Consider the following 22,764-nt stretch of genomic DNA (forward strand, 5'->3'; position numbering starts at 1 on the left):
CTTCGTGCATTCAAATAAAGACCTTTTAATTTAATTCGTTTACCACTATTCCCTGCTTTGACCTTATACTCTGTTGCACTGCTACCATTCAAAACTATGTCCCTTCCTGCCACATTCTGCTTATATTTACCCAATCGCTACACTGCTCTATTGCCTAATGGAACAATGGGTTGCCTTTAAAGATGAAATAATTCAGGAACAGTCGAGCTATATTCTCATTAGTGGGAAAGGCATGTTACTAATGTCAGGGCCCCTTGAATGGCGAAACAGATAGAGAGTAATAGGAAGCAGAAAAAGAGCGAGTTTGACTGATGTCAGGTTGCAAAGACATCATATAATCAGGCTATATACATAAAGGTCAGAAGAGAAGTGAACAAGAAAATAAGAGGGGCGAAGAGAGGTTATGAGAATAGAATGGCAGCCAGCATCAAAGTTAATACAAAAGTCTTCGATAGGCATATAAATTGTAAAAGGATTTACGAGGCGGGCTGATAGGGAGACCTATGCATGGAGGCCGAGGGTATGGCTGATGTACTAAACGAGTACTTTGCATCTGCCTTCACAAAGGAAGAAGATGTTGTCATAGGCACAGTGAAGGAGGATGTAGTGTAGACAATTGATAGGATAAAAAATGATAACGAGAGTTATTAGAAAGGCTGGCTGTACTTAAAGTAGATAAATCACCAGGAGTGGATGGAATTCCTCCTAGGATGCTGAGGGAATTAAGGGCGGAAGTCGCGGAGGTGCTGGCCATAATTTTCCAAATGCCCTTAGATACGGGTGTGGTGCTAGGAGACTGGATCATTTCAAATGTTACACCATTGTTCTAAAAAGTGTGTAAAGATAAACCCAATGATTATAGGGCAGTCAGTTTGACCTCGATACTGGGGAAGCTTTTAGAAACAGTAATCAGGGACAAAATTAACAGTAACTTGGATATGTGTGGATTAATTAAGGAAAGCCAGCATGGATGTGTTAAAGTCAAATCTGTTTAACCAACTTGATCTAGATTTTGATAATGTAACAGAGAGGGTTGATGAGGATAATGCGGTTAACGTGGTGTACATGGATTTCCAAAAGGCGTTTGACAAATTGCCAAATAATAGGCTTGCCATCAAAGCTGCAGCTCATGAAATAAAAGGGACAGGGTTAGCATGTATACGAAATTGGCTAATTGACAGGAAACAGAGTGGTGAACAGTTGTTTCTTACACAGGAGGAAAGAACAAAGTGGTGTTCCCCAGGGGTCGGTACTAGGACCACTGCTTTTCATGGTATATATTAATGACTTGGACTTTGGTGTACAGGGCACAGTTTAAAAATTAGCAAATGTAACAAAACTTGGAAGTATCGTCTGCAGTGAGGAGGAGAGTGATAGACTTCAGGAAGACATAGACAGGCTGGTGAAATGGGCGGACACTTGGCAAATGAAATTAAATGCAGAAAAGTGTGAAGTGATACATTTTGGTAGAAAGAATGGGGAGAGGACATCTCAACTATATGGTACAATCCTAAAGGTGGTGCAAGAAAAGAGAGAGATAAAGCACAAACCACTTTTTAGGAAGGATGTGAAGGCCTTAGAGAAGGTGCAGAAAAGATTTGCGAGAATGATTCCAGGAATGAGTGACTTCAGTTACGTTGATAGACTGGAGAAGCTGGGGTTGTTCTCCTTGGCGCAGAGAAGATTGAGACAAGATTCGATTGAGGCAATCAAATCATGACGGGTCTGGACAGGGTAGATAACAATAAACTGTTCCCATTGGCAGAAGTGTCGAGAACCAGATTTAAGGTGATTGTCAAAAGAACCAAAGGCGACGTAAGAAAAACATTTTTTACGCAGTGAGTGGTTAAGATCTGGAATGCACTGCCTGATAGGGTGGTGGAGATAGACTCAATCTTCTATTCCAAAGTGTATTGGGTAAGTATTTCAAGGGAATAAAATGCAGGGCTGCAGGGAAAGTGCGGGAAATGGGACGAGCTGTCAGTCGGCAAGGGCTCGATGGGCCGCATGGACATCTTCCGTGCTGTAACCATTCTATGCTTCTGTGATTCTACAGCAGAATTATTGAGGTCATTTACCACACTGCTATTCTGCTTGAGACCAAATAACCCTCCTAAAACCTGCCGTCTTATGGTTTGAGTGACGGAGTGCCAGATCACACAATAGAGGACGAGGGATTGTTGTTGTTATTAAGCTTCAATTATTGATCTCTCCCCTGCTATCAAATCAAGGCTCACTGTCTTTAATATCGCACTTCACAGATCAGCCCTTCGACCCCCACATGGATATCAACCAGTCCGTCTACAGTGCAATATATCAAGTGTTGTTTGGTCAACGCCTCGACTTCAAGGACCCCACATTCAGGGCCTTCATGGGTCACTTCATGACCATAACCGAAATTGTACCAAGTCTAAGCGTAAAGGTCAGTAAAAACTCGGGGTCACGAGTGTGCATGGCACACACATCACACAGCCATTCATTTACAGCTGGTTCCCAGACAATGAAGATACATTCTGCAGTTTGCATCCAAATTCCTCCTAGAATACAGCTGGTAACTGAAACAAAGTAGAGTGAAAGACAGAGAAAGAGAGGGAAGCAGGGGTAGTGAGAGAGATAGAGTGAATGGCTAGAAAGAAGCAATGGCCGCCTCCTTTTCCTGGTTAAGAGGCTGGAGAGGTGCAATGACCTCCTCCTGTTCATGTGTAACAGCTTGCGTGGCTGAATGGGCCTCCTTCAGTTTATATATAACAGGCCCGAGGGGTGTAATGGACTGCTCCTGTTCCTATGTGAAAGGCTTGAGGGACTAAATGGCCTGTTCCTGTTCCTATGTTAAAGTTTCGAGGGCTGAATGGCATGCTCATGTTCCTATGTGAAAGGATCGAGGAGCTTAATGGCCTGCTCATGTTTCTACGTGAAAGGTTCGAGGGATTGAATTTCCCCCTCCTTTTTCAATGCAATGGACACGTGGGGCTGAATTGCCTCCTTCAGTAAATATGCAAAAGGCTCGAGGGATGTAAAGCCTCCCCTTGTTAATGTGTAACAAGCTCGAGGGGCCGAGTGGCATCCTATGTTTCCTCTGAAACAAGCTCGGGGGCCTCAATGGCCTCCACCTGTTGCAATGTAATAGGCTCGAGGGGCTGAAGGCCTCCACTTGATCATTTATGACAGCTTTCTGGTGCTAAATGATCTCACCCTGGTCATGTAGCATTCTCGAGGGTCTGAATGACCTCCTCCTATTCCGGTGCAGCAGGCCGAATGTGCTGAATGGCCCCTTCCTGTTCATGTGTAACATGTTGATGATGTAAATGGCCTCCTACTGTTGTTAAGTAACAGGCTTTTGGGGCTGAATGCACTCCTCTTGTCCCAGTTAAAAAGATCTAGGGGCTGCATGGCCTCCTCTTGTTACTATATAACATAGAGTCATAGAGTTATACAGCACAGAAAGAGGCCCTTCGGCCCAGCGCGTCCGCGCCGGCCATCAAGCCCAGTCCAATCTAATCCCATTTTCCAGCATTTGGTCCGTAGCCTTGTATGCTATGGCATTTCAAGTGCACATCCAAATGCTTCATGAATGTTGTGAGTTTACATGCATCTACCACGCTTTCAGGCAGTGAGTTCCAGATTCCAACCAACCTCTGGGTGAAAAAGATTTTCCTCGAATCCCCTCTAAACCTCCTGCCCCTTACCTTGAATCTATGCCTCCTTGTTATTGACCACTCTACTAAGGGGAAACGTTCCTTTCTATCCACCCTGTCTATGCCCTTTATAATTTTGCATACCTCAATCAGGTCCCCCCCTCAGCCTTCTCTGCTCCAAGAAAACAACCCCAGCCTGTCCAGTCTTTTTTCATAGCTGAAGAGCTCCAGCCCAGGTAACATCCTGGTAAATCTCCTCTGCACCCTCTCCAAAGCAATCACTTCCTTCCTATAGTGTGGCGACCAGATCTGCACATAGTACTCCAGCTGTGACCTTACCAGCGTTTTGTACAGCTCCATCATAATCTCCCTGCTCTTATATTCTATGCCTCGTCTAATGAAGGCAAGTATCCCATATGCCTTTTTCACCACCTTTCCACCTGCTCTGCTGCCTTCAGGGATCTATGAACATGCACACCAAGGTCCCTCTGATCCTCTATCTTTCCTAGGGTCTTGCCATTCATTGTGTATTCCCTTGCCTTGTAAGTCCCTCCAAAATGCATCACCTCACACTTTTCAAGGTTAAATTCAATTTGCCTCTCTTGCGCCCATCTGACCCAATTATCAATATCGTCCTGTAGCCTAAGGATTCCCGCCTCGCTATTTACCACCCCACCAATTTTCGTGTCATCTGCGAACTTACTGATCAGACCTTTTCCATTCACATCCAAATCATTAAAGTAGTCCACAAACATCAAGGAACCCAGCACCGATCCCTGCGGTACCCCACTGGACACAGGCTTCCATTCAGAAAAACAACCTTCCACCATCACCCTCTGCCTTCTGCCACTAAGACAGTTTTGGGTCCAATGTGCCAAGGCACACTGGATCCCATGGGCTCGTAGTTTCCTGACCAGTCTCCTATGCGGGACTTTATCAAAAGCCTACTGAAATCCATGTAAACCACATACACTGCATTACCCTCATCCACACACCTAGTCATCCACTCGAAAAATTCAATCAAATTGGGCAGACATGATCTTCTCTTGACAACGCCATGCTGGCTATCCCTAATTAATCCCTGCCTCTCCAAGTGGAGACCAATTCTGTCCCTCAGAATTTTTTCCAATAATTTCCCTACCACGGATGTTAGGCTCACTGGCCTGTAATTGACTGGTTTATCCCTACTAGCTTTCTTGAATAATGGTACTACGTTAGCTGCTCTCCAGTCCTCTGGCACATACCCTGTGGTCAGAGCCATGCTGAAAATTTGTGTCAGAGCCCCTGCAATCTCCTCCTTTGCCTCAAAAAGAAGCCTGGGATACATCTCGTCCGACCCTGGGGATTTATCCACTTTTAAGCCTGCTAAAACCGCTAGTACCTTCTCCCTCTCGATGCTAATATGTTCCAATATATCACAGTCCCCCTGCCCGATTTCTATGTCCACAGCGTCCTTCTCCATAGTGAACACAAATGCAAAAAATTCATTTTAAACCCCACTTACATCCTCTGGCTCTACACACAGTTTGCCACGTTGGTTCCTAATGGGCCCTACTCTTTCCCTAGTTATCCTCTTGCCCTTAATATACTTATAAAACTTCTTACGATTTTCCTTTATTTTGCTCGCCAGTGTTATTTCATGGCCCCTCCTCGCTCTCCTAATTTATTTTTTAATATCCCCCTGCTCTTTTTATACTCCTCTAAGGCTTCCTCTATATTTAGTTCTTTGTATCTGCCAAAAGCCCCCCTTTTTTTCCTAATCCATTATCGTATATCCCTTGACATCCAAGGTTCCCTGGGCGTGTTGATCCCACCATTGACCTTTACGGGAACATGTTGCCATTATACTCTCTCAATTTCCTTTCTGAAAGACTCCCATTGCTCCGATGTGGATTTTCCTTCAAGCAGCTGATCCCAGTCCACATTGGCCAGATCCTGCCTTATCATATTAAAATCGGCCTCCCCCAAATTTAGAACCCTTTTTTCCAGTCCATCCTTGTCTACCTTAAATCTCACCGAATTATGGTCACTGTCCCCAAAGTGCTCAACTATTAACACTTCTACCACTTGCCCAGCCACATTCCCTAGAATTAGGTCCAGTACTGCCCCTTTCACAGAATCACAGAATCACAGAAACCCCACAGTGCAGAGAGAGGCCATTTCAGCCCATCGAGCCAAAACCGACACATATCCCACCCAATCCCCGTAACCCCTACACCAACACATATCCCACCCTATCCCCGTAACCCCACGTATTTAATCCCCCTAACACTAAGGGTCAATTTTATCATAGCCAATCAACCTAACCCTCACATCTTTGGACTGTGGGAGGAAACTGGAGCACCCGGAGGTGACCCACGCAAACACGGGCAGAATGTGCAAACTCCACACAGACAGTCACCCGAGGCCGGATTCGAACCCGGGTTCCTGGTGCTGTGAGGCAACAGTGCTAACCACTATGCCACCGTGCTGCCCTTTCTTCCAGGACTTTCTTCATGCTGGCTCAAAAAGCTCTCCTGGATGCACTTTAATAAATCTGCACCCTCTAAGTCTTTCACACTCTGACTATCCCAGTTAATATTGGGGAAGTTGAAATCCCCCACTATAATTACCCAATTATTTGCACACATCTCTGAGATTTGCATACATATCTGTTTCTCTATCTCCCCCTGGCTGTTTGGGGCCCTATAGTACACTCCCAGCAAAGTGCTAGCCCCCTTATTGTTTTTAAGTTCAACCCATGTGACCTCATTAGAGGAACCTGTTAATATATCATTCCTCCTTACAGCAGTAATTGTCTCCTTAATTAACATTGCGACACCCCCTCCTCTTTTACCCCCCCCCCGTCTGTCTCGCCTGAAGATTCTATACCCCGGAATATTGAGCTGCCAGTCTTGCCCCTCCCTCAACCATGTCTCCGTGATAGCAACAATATCATACTCCCATGTGTTCATCAGCAACTTCAGTTCATCCACCTTATTCGTAAGGCTATTTGCATTAAATTAAATGCCATTTAGCCTTGCCCTACTCCCTTGTGCCGTTACATATTTGCTCTGCCTTCCAGTCTGACTTATTATTTCCTCTATATTTGGCTGTACATCACCTCCATTTATAGCTCCACTCTGTATCCCATCCACCTGCCAAGTTAGTTTAAACCCCCTCGATAAGTGCTAGCAAACCTCCCCGCAAGGATATTTGTCCCGTTCTGGTTCAGGTGCAACCCGTTCGACTTGTACAAGTCCCAACTTCCCCAGAAGCAGGCCCAGTGATCCAGGAAACTAACGTCCTCCCTCCTGCAACAACTCTTTAGCCATGCATTCATTTGCTCTATCCTTCTATTCCTATACTCACTAGCACGTGGCACCAGGAGTAATCCAGAGATTACAACCTTTGAGGTCCTGCTCTTTATCTGCTACCTAGCTCCCTAAATCCTTGCTGCAAGACCTCATCCCTCTTCCTACCCATGTCATTGGTCCCAATGTGAACCACGACCTCTGACGGTTCACCCTCCCCCTTCAGAATGCCCTGCAGCCGTTCAGTGACATCCTTGACACTGGCACCAGGGAGGCAACAAACCACCCTGGAGTCACATATACGGCTACAGGAACGCCTATCTGTTCCCCTTACGATAGAATCCCCTACCACTATTGCTCTCCCACTCTTTTCCTCCCTTCCTGAGCAGCACAAGCACCCCTGGTGCCAAGAAGTTCGCTGTTGCTGCCTTCCTCTGGTAAGTCATCCCACTCAACAGTATCCAAATTGTTATACCTGTTTGAGAGGGGGATGTCCACAGGGGACCCCTGCACTACCTGCCTGCTTCTACTGCTCGGCCTGCTGATCACCCATTTCCCTTCTGCCTGTGCAGCCCTTACCTGTGGTGTGACCAACTCACTAAACGTGTCACTCACGACCCTCTCAGCATCGTGAATGCTCCAAAACTCATCCATCCACAGCTCGAGCGCCACAATGCGGTCTACTAGTAGCTGCAGCTGGATACACTTCTGGCACACATGGTCGTCAGGGACACAGGCAGCGTCCCTGAAATCCCACATAGAGCAAGAGGAGCATAACACGGGGCTGGGCTGTCCTGATATGACTTACCCTTTAATTAATTTAAATTAATTCAATACCACCAATTAAAGGAATACACTAGGGCACTTGTATGTTTTACCAACAGTCCCCGCTACACCAGAAACACCTTATCAACTATAAACCACAGAGTTAAAGTTTAAAAAAATAGAGAAATACTCACCAACCAATCACTTACCTGCTCCCTGGTGACGTCAAACTCTGATTACTTGTTACCTCTCTCCCCGCTGCTGAATTGGTATGCCTCGCTGCAGCCGCCGCTTTTAAGCCTCACCTTCGGTCGCTGCTCTCCCCCAGTTCCAGCCGCTGTGGTCGGGCCTCACTGCTGCCGCCGCTTTTAAGCCTCACCTCCGGTCGCTGCTCGATGGGCTTGTTGGCCACTTCCAGTTCATGTATAATAGGATCGAGGGATATAATGGCGTCCTCTGTCTGCTGTGTAACAGTCTCAAGAGTTTGAATTTTATCCTTGTGATCCTATATAAGAGACTCGCGAGGCTGAGTGGCCTCTCCTATTACTTTATAAAGTGACATAGACAGATTAAATGAGTGGGCAATATGATGGCAGATGGAGTATAGCATGGGGAAAAGTGTAAGGTTAATTAATTTGGTAGGAAGAATATAAAAGCCGAATATTTTTAAAGAGATTTAGGTGCCCTCGTACAAGAAACCCTGAGAGTTAGAATGCAAGTACAGCAACAATTAGGAAGGCAAATACCACGCTGGCCTTTATTTCAAGGGAGTTGGAGGACAAGAGTAAGGAAGCCTTGATGCAATTATACAGGTGTCTGGGGAAACCATGCCTGGAGTCCTGTGTACAGTTTTGCAGTCCTGATTGATTCCTGGGATGAGCGATCTGTCCTATGAGAAGACTTTGAGTAGCTTGGGCCTCTATGCTCTGGAGTTTAGAAGAATGAATGGTGATCTCATCGAAACGTATAATATTCTGAGCAGATTGTCAAGGTAGATTCTGAGAGATTGTTTCCCCTGGTTGGTGAGTCTAGCGCTAGGGGACATAGTCTCAGGATAAGGGGATGGTCTGATAAGACTGAGATGAGGAGGATCTTCTTTAATCAGAGGGTTCAATCAACCAAATCAAATCAAATCAACTTTTATTGTCAATGTGAATGCAGTACAATGAAATGTAGGCTTGCGGCTCCAGAGAGTGTACATTTGGATTAAGACATTTAAACATTCAACATACATTTGGCTTGTAGTATATTAACATAAATATAACCATAATAAAGTGCATTGGCAGATGTGCAGGCTTTTGAGTTTATTTGTGGAGTTCAGTAGGATGACAGCCCTGCGAAAGAAGCTGTTCCTAACTCTGGTCGTACGGGTGCGAATGCATCTGTAGCGTCTCCCAGATGGCAGGAGGGCGAACAGACTGTGGCTGGGGTGGGTAGGGTCTTTGATGATGGACCGTGACCTCTGTAGACAGCGTTTATGGTATATGTGCTCTATGGTCGGTAGAGGAGGTGTTGAGGGACCAGGAGAGGTCTTCTGTGATGTGGACTCCGAGGAACTTAAAACTGTCCACCCTTTCCACCACAGCCCCATTGATGTGGATGGGGGTGTGACTTCCGCCTTTGGCCTTCCTGAAGTCCACAATGCTTTCTTTTGTTTTCTTGGTGTTCAGGGCCAGGTTGTTATTAGCATACCACTTCACGAGATGCTGGACCTCCTCCCTGTAGGCTGACTCATCGTTGTTGGTGATCTGGACTACTACCGTGGTGTCATTCGCAAACTTGATGATGGTGTTGGAACCATTAACAGCCACAAAGTCGTGGGTGAAGAGGGAATAGAGGAGGGGGCTCAGCACAGATCCTTGTGGGGCCCCCGTGTTCGGGGTCAGGGGGTTGTGAAACTTTGGAATTTTCTGTACCAAAAGATGTGGGTGCTCAGTCGTTGATTATATTCAAGGCTGAGATCGATAGATTTTTGGACTGTAGAGGTATCATGGGATATTATGATATGGCAGGAAAGTGGAGTTGAGGTGGAAGATCAGCCATGATCTGATTGAATGCTGGAGCAGGCTCGAGGGGCCGTATGGACTTCTCCTGCTCCCATGTCTTATGTTTTTATGTTCTTGTTAGTAACATGCTCGATGGATGAATGGCTTCCTCCTTATCCTATATAACAGGCTCGAGGGCCTCGTTGGCCTCCTCCTTTTCCTATATATTATGTTCACGGGGCTGACTGGCCTCCTCCTGTTCCTACAAAAGAGGCTCGATATGATGAATAGCCTATTCCTGTTCCTATGTAACAGGCTTGAGAGGCTGTGTGGCCTTCTATTTTCCCTATGAAAGAGGCTCGAGTGGGCTGAATGGAATCCTTCTTTTCCTGTGAGACAGGCTCAAGGGGCTTAGAGATGTTAAATGTTCTCCTGTACATGTAAAATTCTCTAGATATAATTGGAATGAAACCAGACGAACCACCCGGCATCGAGCTCAGCACCGGATATGGAGATGACAACAGCACACTCAGCCCATTCGACCATGCAACGACCTCCACACCAACATCGTGGGACTGGTGCCAAAATTTTGAAAGAGCTGTCCCACAGACCATTCAATCAACAGCCTGTTATATTCATACTCACAGGATCATACCTTACAGCCAATGTCCCAAACTCCTCCATCATCATCCCTCGGTATGTCCTGTCCCATCCCCAGGACAGACCCACCAGGGGTGAAGGGACAGTGGTATACCGTCGGGAAGAAGTGGCCATGGGAGTCTTCAAATTTTACCCTGGACCCCATGAAGTCTCATGGCTTCAGGTCAAACCTCCTGCTGATTAGTACCTACCGTCCTTCCTCAGCTGATCAATCAATATTCCGTATTGTTGAACACCACTTGGAAGACTCAATGAGAGTAGCAAGGGCACACAATGTACTCTGGGTGGGGGACTTCAATGTGCATCATCAAGAGAGGCTCGGTAGCACCACTACTGACCGAGCTGGCCGAGTCGTGTAAGATATAGCCGCCCATCTGGGCCTGCAGCATGTGGTGAGATAACCAACAGGAGGGAAGAACCTACTTGACCTCGTCCTCAAAAATCTATCTGTCGCCGATGCATCTGTCCATGACAGCATTGGTAGCAGTGACCACCGCACAGTCATTGTGGTTGGGAAGTCCCGTCTTCACATTGAGGACACACTGCATCGTGTTTTGTGGCACCGTGCCAAATGGGAGAGATTCAGATCAGATCCAGCAGCTCAAAACTGGGCATCCATGAGGCGCTGTGGGCCATCAGCAGCAGCAGTATTGTATCCCAGCACAATCTGTAGCCGCTTGGCTCGGCATATCCCTCACTCAACGATTACCAACAAGACTGGGGAACAAACCTGGTTCAATAAGGATTGCAACATGCCAGGAGCAGCAGCAGGCGTAACTAAAAATGAGGTACCCACCTGGGGCAGCTGCAACACAGGACTACATGCATGCTAAAAATTGGAATCAGCATGCTAAGGGCTAAGCGATCCCACAATCAATGGAGCAGATCAAAGCTCTGCAGTCCTGCCACATCCAGTCATGAATCGTGGTGGACCATTACATAATTAACGGGGGGAGTAGGCTCCATGAATATTCCAATCCTCAATGATGGTGGAACCCAGCGCGTGAGTGCAAAAGACAAGGCTGAAGCGCTTGCAAACATCTTCAACCAGAAGTGCAGAGTGGATAATCCATATCGGCCTCCTCCTGAGGCCCCCACCATCATAGAGGCCAGACTCCAGCCAATTCGATTTACTCCACGTGATACCAAGAAACAGCTCAGCGCACTGGATAGAGCAAAAATTATGGGCCCTGACAACATCTAGGAAGCTCAAGGCTCAGGTAACATTGGCTGAGGAATTAAAATCAGGGATATTTAAGAGGCCAGAATTAGAGGAGTGCAGATATCTCGGGGGCTTTAGGGGCTGGAGGAGATTACAGAGATAGGGAGGGGCGCGGCCATGGAGAGATTTGAATATAAGAATGAGAATTTTAAAAACGAGCCTTTGCTTAAACAAGAATGAATGTACGTCATCAAGCACAGCGGTGATGGGTGAACGGGACTTGGTATAAGTTAGGACACGGGCAGCAGAGTTATGGATTACCTCAATTTATGTAGGGTACAAAGTGGGAGGCCAGCCAGGAGTGCATTGGTATACACAAGTCTACAGGTAACAAAGGCTTGGATGAGGGTTTCAGCAGCGGAGGTACTGAGCCAGGGTTGACACAGGTGATATTTACGGAGGTAGACATAGGCGGTCTTAGTTAGGACGTGGTTATGTGGGAAGAAGCCCATTGCAGGGTCAAATATCAGAACAAAGTTGCAAAGAGTCTTATTCAGCCTCTGAGAGATGCTAGGGACAGGGAACGGTGTTTGCAGCAGATCCAAAAACACGTGTTCCTATGTAACAGCCTAAAGGAGCTGAAGGGCCACCTCCTGTTCCTGTGTAACAGGCTTGAGGGGCTAAATGATCTCCTCCTGTACCTAAGTACCAGGCTCGAGGGGCTAAATGGCATCCTCCTGTACCTAAGTAACAGTCTCGAGGGGCTAAATGGCCTCCTCCTATTCCTGTGTATCAGGCTCGAGGGGCTGAATGGCCTCGTCCTGTCCCTTTATAAAAGACCCCAGTAGAATTAAATACCTCCACCCATTCCTGTTTGACAGGCTTGAAGGGCTGAATGCCTTCCTCCAGTTGCTGTGTAACAGGCTCAATGGGCTGACTGGCCTCTTCCTGCCCTGTGCAGCAGGCTCGAGTCGGCTGAATGGACTCCACCTGTGGCACCTTATCGAAAGCCTTTTGGAAAAACAAATATACTAATTCCAATGGATCCCCTTTATCTACCCTGGCAGTTCCATCCTCAAAACAGTCTATTAACTTGGTCAAACATGATGTCCCTTTCATAAAACCATGTTGACTCTGCCTAATCATATTATCACTTTCTAAGTGCCCTGATAGAACTTCCTTAACAATCGATTCCAGCATTTTCCCGAAGGCTAATGTCAGGCTAACTGGCCTGTAGTTCACTGATTTTCCTGCCTCTCCTTTCTCCTCAGAAGACAAACACGGGACACAAACAACAGAGTACCCTTCGTCGTCCAGTACTTCCCCGGAGCGGTGAAACTACGCCATGTTCTTCGCAGCCTTCAACATGTCATCGATGACGACGAACACCTCGCTAAGGCCATCCCCACGCCTCCACTACTCGCTTTCAAACAGCCGCCTAACCTCAAACAGACCATCATTCGCAGCAAATTACCCAGCTTTCAGGAGAACAGCGACCACGACACCACACAACCCTGCCACAGCAACCTCTGCAAGACATGCCAGATCATCAACACAGATACCATCATCACACGTGAGGACACCACCCACCAGGTACATGGTACATACTCATGTGACTCGGCCAACGTTGTCTACCTCATACGTTGCAGGAAAGGATGCCCCGGAGCATGGTACATCGGCGAGACCATGCAGACACTGCGACAACGGATGAACGGACACCGCGCAACAATCACCAGGCAGGAGTGTTCCCTCCCAGTCGGGGAACACTTCAGCAGTCAAGGACATTCAGCCTCCGATCTTCGGGTAAGCATTCTCCAAGGTGGCCTTCGAGACACACGACAACGCAAAATCGTCGAGCAGAAACTGATAGCCAAGTTCCGCACTCATGAGGACGGCCTCAACCGAGATCTTGGGTTCATGTCACGCTACATGTAACCCCACCTGATGCAGGGTCATCCAGACTCGAGTCGACATTGGCTTGTTCTCTCTACACAGATGCGGCCGGACCTGCTGTGATTTCCAGCCAAAAAAAATGTTTTTTGTCTGCTTTTTTGTTTTTCATACAGACCCCAGCATCTGCAATATTTGACCCCTTGTGACCCCACCTCATTGTTCTTTGATGTAATGTTTCCCTGACTGACCTGTTTGGACACCATTCACACCTTTGACTGCTGTGATTATCTCTCTGCCGAGGTGTGACAAATGGCAGTTGGAAAGGTTACCTGTAAACATCTGACATGATTCTCTGACTATATAAGCTGTGTCTTTATGCATTTCTCCACTTCACCTGAAGAAGGAGCAGCGCTCCGAAAGCTTGTGATTTCAAAGAAAGCTGTTGGACTATAACCTGGTGTTGTGTGACTTCTTACATTTCTCCTTTCTTGAATAGTGGTGTTACATTTGCAACCTTCCAATCTGCTGGTAACGTTCCAGAATTTAGGGAAATTTGGAAGATCACAACCAATGCATCCACTCTCTCTGCAGCCAACTTTTTTAGAACCCTGGGATGTAGGCCATTATGTCCAGGAGATTTGTCGGCTTTTATTCTCCACCTGTTTGTCTAGCAACCTCGAGGGGCTGAATGGTCTCGCCCTTTTCCTATGTCTCTGGCTCGAGGGGCTGAATGCCCTCCGCCTGTCCGAGTGTTACATGTTCGAGGGGCTGAATGGGCTCCTTCTCTTCCTGTGTAACGGAATCATGGGGATCGATGACCTCCTCCTGTTCCTGTGTATTAGGTTTGCGATGCTAAATGGTTTATTCCTATACCTATGTAACAGGCTCGACGGGATTATTGGACTCCTCCTGCTCCTGTGTAACATAATCGAGGATGCAGAATGGCCTCCAACTGTTCCGATGTAACAATTACGTGGGGCTGAATGATCTCGTCCTGTTCCTGTGTAACAATCTCAGGTGATGAATGACCTCTTTATTCTGGGTGACATATTCTTTATAAGCTAAAATACCTCCTACAGCCATAGTGTGACAGGCTCCAGGGGCACAATGGACTCCTCCTTTTTCTGTGTAATAGGCTTGGGGGGTTCAAAGTGCTCCTCCTGCTTCTGTGGAACAGACCTGTGTGCTGTAACGGGCTCCTCTGTTCAATGGGCTGATTGGTGTCCTCATGTTCCTAGTACAGTATTACACATTTTCTTATGGAAACAGAAAGTGCTGGAACAACTGAACAGACAAGGCATCATGTGTCAAGAGATGACTGCAGCGTTAATGTGTCCAGATCCATGAAAAATGGTCAGAGCCCCTAAAGCACCTCACCTTCCTCTCTCCACAGATGTTGCCTGACACCTGAGTGTTTCCAGCACTTTCTGCTATTATTTCAAAGCTCCAGCATCTGTGGTCTGGTCAATGTTTTGCGCGTAGGAGAGGAAACAGTTAATAAAGGTAATCTCAGGCCACCTGATTCAATCTTCATGACCCGTTCTCTTTAACTCTATTATCTGTTACATAAAACAATATATAGAGCTAAAGTAGGGGATTTAAATAAAAGATACTCACCCCTAACTCAGATAGAGATTTCAAAGAAACCTCTTTACCGAGGGATTGGTGTGAATAAGGATGCTGCTGTCAAAAACAACAACAGCAAGTATTTGTTCGGCATTTTTAACAAAGTAAAGCGTCCCAATGCCCTTCACAGGAGCGATTATCAAACAGAATCTGACAGCAAGCCACATAAGACCAAAAGCTCGGTCAAAGAGGTTGGTGTTGAGGAGCATCTTAAAGGAGGAAGGAGAGATAGAGAGAAGGTGAATTTTAGGGAGAGAATTCCCGAATTATTCGAGGTGAAGCTGGATGAGCACATGAGGGAGAAGGGAATAGAAGAATACGCTGATGTGGAGGAGATGATGTAGGGTGGGAGGAGGCAGGTGTGGAGGAGATGATGTAGGGTGGGAGGAGTCAGGTGTGGAGGAGATGATGTATGGTGGGAGGAGTCAGGTGTGGAGGAGATGATGTAGGGAGGGAGGAGGCAGGTGTTGAAGGAGATGATGTAAGGTGGGAGGAGGCAGGTGTGGATGAAATGATGTTGGGTGGGAGGAGGCAGTTGTGGAGCATTAGCACCGGCATAGATTAGAGGAAACCGAATGGCCTGTGTCTGTGCTGTAATTTCCTTTTAATATAAATGTTATGTCATTTCAGATGTATAACCTTTTCCCGACGGTGATGCAGTTCATACCAGAACCACATCAGAGGCTATTCGAAGAATGGGCTCAATCAGTATCATTCCTCTTGGAGCAAGTGAAGCGACATCAAAAGAGCAGAAACCCCGAGACCCCACGAGGTTTCACCGATTGTTACTTAAATAAGATGGAGAAGGTGAGGAACCTTTAGAATCATAGAATCACAACATTTATAGCACAGAAGGAGGGAATTCGACCCATCGTTTCTGTGCTAGCCGAAAAAGAGCTATCCAGCCGAATCCCACTTTCCAGCGCTTGTAATTCAAAGCACTTCAAGTGCATATCCAAGTACTTTTTAAAGAAAGTGAAGCCGTTTTCTGCCTCTACCAGCCTTTCAGTCAGTGAATTCCAGAGCCCCAACACCCTCTTGGCGAACGAAGGTTCTCCCCAACTCTCCTCTTATCCTTCTACCAATTACTTTAATTCTATGCCCGCTGGTTATTGACCTCTGTGCTCAGGGGAATATTTCCTTCCTATCCACTCTGTCTAGAAGGTTTCATCAAGGTGAAGAGAGAGGTCCAGAGTTTGAGGAAGAACGCCGAATGGAGGAGGATCCAGGCAGGAGGGCAATCAGTATTAATAGTGTGTTGAATGGAGGGGGAATTCAGAGGGGGTTACAGCAGGAAGAAAAGGTTTGGAATGGTGTCGGGCGGGAGGAGGTTATGGAAACAGGGCTGACCGTGATCACAAGACCATAGGACAACAGCAATGTAGGAACAGGAGGAGGCCATTTAGCCCATTGTGACTGTTCCACCATTCAATGAGATCGTGGCTAATCTGTTACCTAACTACCTAAACCCGCATTTGGCCCACATCCCGCAATAATTCTGGTTAACAGGACTCTATCAATCTTAGATTTAAAATTAACAATTGATCCAGCATCAATTGCCCTTTGCAGAAGAGAGTTTCAAACATCTACCACCATTTGTATGTACAGTGTTTCCTAACATCACTCCTGAGTCTTTTAGGGCACGACCCCCACACCTTGACGCCCAAATCACCCCTTTTCCTTCTAAATTACAGTGTGTGCTTGCCCTTCGAAATTTAACCCCTGGAGTCCAGGTATCATTCTGGTAAACATTCACTGCCCTCACTCCAAGGCCAATATTTCCTTCCTGAGGTCTGGTGCCCAGACCTGCTCAGAGTACTCCAGGTGTAGTCAAACCAGGGCTTTGTGTAGCTGCAGCATAACTTCTACCCCCTTGTATTCTAGTACTTTAGATATAAAGGCCAGCATTCTTTCAGCCTTTTTGACTATTTTCTGTACTGGTCCATGACATTTACTGATTTATGTACTCGGACCCTCAAGTCACTTTGGACCTCCACTGCTGCTAACTTTTCACCATTTAGAAAGTACCCTGTTCTACCCAGTGTAGGTGCAAAGTGGATGAACTCACACTTGCCTGCATTGAAATCCATTTACCACAGTGTTGCCCATTCAGTTAATCTATTAATATTTCTTTGTAATTTTATGCTTCCATCTGCACTGCTTACATTGTCATCTCACTTTTTATCACCGGAAAATGTGGATATAAGGCTTTCTATCCGATCATCGAAGTCGTTAATAAATACGGTGAATAGTTGAAGTGCCTGGAATTGTCCAGAATGCTACCAGCCTGCCGTGTGGCCCTCAGACCACGCTCCCTCTACCACTGATCCTCCGTTCCACCAGCTGCTTCGCTCACACCCCATTTGGAAGTACAAGGCAGGAAAAATACAGTAAGAGCTTTACAGACAAGTCCTCGCCAAAAGAGATTGGAGGGAATGTTTCACTGGCGTGTTTGTACAACACTGGTGTGGAACTGAGGTAGGAGTCACATATAATTTAAAATATTTTGTGCACAGAGATTACAGTATAAGTGCACAAAGCACTTTAAACGACAGAAGCGGAACCTGTGCTGAAGAAAAATTGCTGATTGCGTACTTGTAGGAAAGTTGTCGATAAATCTGTGAGGCTTATGTCCTTCATTTTCCTTTCTTCCCTTTCCTGCAACATAATGGCATTGCCTGCAGTCCTAATGCTCGCTCATATCTTAGTATCATCTACAATCTTGCAGCCGTCCCCCCAACACACTGGCCTAGATCATTAATACAAATAGGAATTAATAAAGGCCTCTGTGGGACACCACTGGTGACCGTCTCCAAACAGATTCAAATCCATCAACAACGGCTTTCTGCCCACGGCCTTCCAGCCTCTCCTCCATTCAACTCCACATATTACCACTAATATCGGAGGTTTGGACCTTGTGGAGAATTCTCTTGTCCAGTACATGGATTCTTTCACAAATGATGAAACACAAACTGGTAGTCAAGTTCCTGTCTTCCTGTTTAGTAAATATGTGTCAATTGTTGAAGAGGGACACTTTTCGAGATGTGACTCTGTCACTGTCTTGATATCGCAGCTGCATGGTCACATGGCTGTTACCCATGGTGAAGAGACGCCATCTCAACAACAACTTTCACTAATATAGAGCCTTTAACGTAGCAAAACGTCTCAAGGCGCTTTACAGGAGCATAATCAATTAAACATGACATCGCAACTCTTCACTTCACCTGACGAAGGAGCAGCGCTCCGAAAGCTTGTGATTTCAAATAAAGCTGTTGGACTATAACCTGGTGTTGTGTGACTTCTTAAATTTGTCCACCTCAGTCCAACAACGGCATCTCCACATCATGGTTTTAGTAAGGATACGTATAGCAGAGTTGTGGATGAGCTGAAGTTTATGTAGGGAAACAATGCATGAATGTCGGAGGATAGAAGTAGGGACCTTGGTGAATGAATAATATGTTGAACAACATGACTCGGAACTGTGCGATAATATAAGTGTCCATCACAGGCAGTGAACTGTTCAGAGAGACCTGACCCAGGCTGGAGAACAGTTGCAGGGGTTTGATTGATACTTTGTAGAACCTTTCCTCAGGACATGAAACCGGTTCAGAAGAGCAGGTAACGGGGTCTGAACAATGGTAATGGCTGGTTACCATGGTAACAGCTGGGTACCATGCTAATGGGTGGGCACCATTGCAACGTGGTGAGCACCATGATAAAGAGGAGGCACCACAGCAAAGAGGTGCGGACCAATGAAACAGGTGGGTACAATGGCAACGGGTGGGCACCATTGCAACGTGGTGAGCACCATGATAAAGAGGAAGCACCACGGCAATGAGGTGCAGACCAATGTAACAGGTGGGTACAATGGCAACGGGTGGGTACAATGGTAACGGGTGAGCAACATGCTCTGTAGAAGCAGCTGGCCTGATGGGCAGGATGGAGTTTCCTTGTCCCACAAATTCCAGTGGTCTTTGGCCAATAAAAGAGCGAATTCCGGTGTCCTTTTCCTATTCTGTGGTTGTTATTTTCTCTGTTTTCCTTTGTCAGATAAGTGGCGATGGTGAAACCACCTTCAATCATGAGAACCTGATCGCCAGCATCACTGATCTGATCTTGGGTGGCACCGAAAACATCGCATCAGTGTTGCGGTGGCTGTTACTCTATATGAAGGAGTATCAATCCATTCAAGGTACAACTTTACCCATGGCTAAAAACAGCAAGACTCAAAGAGCTAACATAACCCATGGCCAAAGAGAGCGTGGAGTTCAGACACAACATAACCCATGGCCACAGACAATGGTGAGATCAGAGTCAATATAACCCATGACCACAGATAGTGGGGAGCTCAAACTCAGCATATCCCATGACCACGGACAGCGTGGAGCTCAGACCCAACATAACCTATGGCCACAAACAGCGGGGAGCTCACACTTAACATAACCCATGGCCACAGAGAGCGGGAAGCTCAGAGTCAGGAATGAATTTTATCAGCGAATGCTCAGGAAACTGGGCCTCATTTATTTGACAAAGTGGAGACCTGGATGAGTTCAAAATCGAAATGATAATATTTGCTGTCTCGGTATATCGATGTGATGCTGAGCTTTATAGCGGGAAAGTATAGAGTTATATACCGAGACAGCAGAGTTTTATAGGGAGACTGTGCGGGGTTATATAACAGAACAAGTCAGAGATATATACCAGGATAGTGCTGGGTTACATAATTGGGCATTGCGAAACTTTATACCGAGATGATGCCGGATTATATACTGAGAGATTGCGGGGTTATATACCGGGATTGTGCGGGGTTATGTATCTGGACATTGAGGGTTATATACCTCGACATTTCGGGGTTATATACCGGGAAATTACGGAGTGATATACAGGGACCATGTGGATTTTACGGAGTGATATACAGGGACCGTGTGGATTTTTACACCAAGACATTGCGGTTATAAACCAAAACAGTAATGGATTACATACCGAGATATTGTGGAGTTATAAACCGGGGCGGTGCAGAGTTATATACCGGGAGCTTGCAGAGTTATATGCCATGATGGTGCGGAGTTATATACTGGAACATTGCAGGGTTATATACTTGGCCGTTTCGGGGTTACATATCGGGAGAATGTGGAGTCATTTATGGGGACAGTGCGGCGTTTTTTATCGGGACAGCTCGGACTAATATTTCGGGACCGTGTGGGGACATATACCCGGACAGTGGGGGCTTATATAACGGGATGGTGTGGGTTATATACCGGGATGGCACGGGGTTATATACCGGGACTGTTCAGAGCAATATCCAGGGTCAGAGCGTAGTTATATACCGAGGCAGTGCAGGATTATATACTACGACATTATGGGGTTATATTCCTGGAGAGTGCGGTTTTATACACCGGGACAATGTGGAGATGTATATCGAGACCATGCAGGGTTATATACCGAGACTGTACGGTGTTTTGAACCTTGATAGTGCAGTGTTATATACCGGGACAGTGCGGATTTATATACCATGGTGATGACAGTGCAGAGTAATATTGCGTGATGTTGCGAGGTTATATATCCGGACATTGCGGGATAATATACAAGAACAGTGTGGGCTTATATACAGGGATAGTGTGGGTTATATACCAGGAGAGTGCGGGGTTATATACCGGGACAGTGAAGGTTTATATACCGAGATAGTGCAGTGTTATATAACGGGACAGTGTGGAGTAATATATCGAACCAGTGCGGGGTTATATACAGAGACAGTGCGAGGCTACATACCGGGAGAGTGCGGGGTTATATACCGGGTCAGTGTGGGGTTTCTATACCATGAAATTGCGTTGTTCTGAACCGGGAGATTGTGGAGTTGTATATCGAGATGATGCGCGGTTATGTACCTTAAGAGTGCCTGGTTATATACCGCGACAGTGCAGGGTTATATATCAGCTTTGTGCGGCTTATATACCCGGATAGTGCGCGGTTAAACGCCTTGCCAGTCCGGAGTTATATGCAGGATCTGTGCAGATTTACATACCGAGACATTGAGGGATTATGTATCAAGACAGTGCGGGGTTAAATATCGGGAGAGTGCTGGGTTATATACCGAGACAGTGCAGAGTTATATACCTTGACAGTGCAGCGTAATAAAACGTGACAGTGCGGGGTTATATTCCAGGACAGTGAGGAGCTATATATTGGGACAGGGCGGTTTAACTACCAGGAGAGTGTGGAATAATATGCTGGGACAGTGTGGAGTTATATATCGAGACAGTGTGGAGTCTTATACCGAGACAGAGAGTTCTTATATCCCATCAAGGTGTGGAGTTATATACCGAGGCAATGCAGGGTTATATACTCGGACAATTTAGGGTTATATTCCGGGACAATTCGGGGATATATACCAGGAGAGTGCGCGGTTATTTATCGGGACGTTGTGGGTTATATACCCGGACGGTGCAGAATTATATACCGGCGCACTTCAGGGTTATTTACCGTGACAGTTTGAAGTTATATAGAGCCAGTGCAGAGTTGAATACCGAGGCAGTGTGGGATTATACACTGGGAGAGTGCGGAGTTATATACCGGAAGAGTGCAGGGTTAAATAACAGGAGAGTGCAGTGTTATGCACCGGCACCATGCAGAGTTGTATATCGAGGCAGTGTGGAATTAAATACCGTGACAGTGCAGGGTTGTATACCGGGATGGTGGTGTGGTCTATACCGGGACAGTGCGGATTTATACACTGATACGGTACGGGGTTATATATCAGGAAGGGCAGAGTAACAGACTGTGAATTTTGGAGGTGATATACCGGGAGAGTGCGGGTTGTATGACGGGATAGTGCGGGGTTATATACTGGGCTGGTGCTGTGGTATATACCGGGACAGTGCAGATTTTTACACCGAGATGGTGTGGGGTTGTATATCGGAAAGGGGCAGAATAATAGAGCGTGACTTTGCGAGGTTATATACCTGGACAGTGCGGGTTATATATCGGGACAGTGCATGGTTATGTACCGGGATAGTGCGTGGTTATAAACCGAGACAATGTGGTATTGTATACCAGGATGGTGCGGAGATATATACCGGGACTATGCGGGGTTATATACCGGGATAGTGCGGGATAATATACCGGAAGGTGCGGGGTTATATATCGTGACATTCCTTCGTAATAACGCGGGAAATTGCGTTATTATATACCGGGAAATTGTGGGGTTAAATACCAGGACTGTGTGGAGCTACAATTCGTGACATTGTGGTTATACACCGGGCTGGTGCATGGTTAAATACCGGCACCGTGCAGAGTTGTATATCTAGGCAGTGCAGAAATATATACCATGACAGTGCGGGGTTATATACCGGGATGGTGCTGTGGTATATACTGGGACAGTGTGGATTTATTCACTGATATGGTGTGGGATTATATATTGGAAAGGGGCAGAGTAATAGGGCGTGACTTGGCGAGGTAATATACCGGGACAGTGCGTGTTAAATACCGGGAAAGTGCAGGGTTATATACCGAGACTGTGTGGAGTTATATACCAAGACGGTTAGGAGATATATACAGGGAATATGCGGGGTTATATACCGGGATAGTGCGGTGTAATATACCGGGAAGGTGCGGGGTTATATATCTTGAAAATCCAGCGTAATAATGCGGCAAATTGCGTTATTATATACCGGGAAATTGTGGGGTTAAATACAAGGACTGTGTGCATTTACAATTTGGGACGGTGCGGGGTTATGTACCGGGACAGT

The 22,764-nt window shown here is 46.4% G+C and overlaps 1 protein-coding gene across 3 annotated transcripts in view; it reads left to right on the top strand.

Annotated features, from left to right (window-relative positions):
• Nucleotides 1-22,764, top strand: part of LOC147085683 (cytochrome P450 2J5-like) — a 52,908-nt gene that overhangs the window by 8,585 nt on the left and 21,559 nt on the right. For all 3 annotated transcript variants that reach the window (XM_085979166.1, XM_085979168.1, XM_085979169.1), the window contains 3 exons: nt 2,262-2,422; nt 15,650-15,826; nt 19,070-19,211. In XM_085979166.1, the coding sequence (XP_085835292.1) occupies nt 2,262-2,422; nt 15,650-15,826; nt 19,070-19,211 (480 nt within the window). The remainder of the gene's footprint in view (nt 1-2,261; nt 2,423-15,649; nt 15,827-19,069; nt 19,212-22,764) is intronic.

Source organism: Somniosus microcephalus, unplaced genomic scaffold (genome assembly GCF_052327205.1).
Source record: "Somniosus microcephalus isolate GS21.2 unplaced genomic scaffold, FLI_Smic_1.0 unresolved_chr8, whole genome shotgun sequence".
NCBI classification, from domain to species: Eukaryota; Metazoa; Chordata; class Chondrichthyes; order Squaliformes; family Somniosidae; genus Somniosus; species Somniosus microcephalus.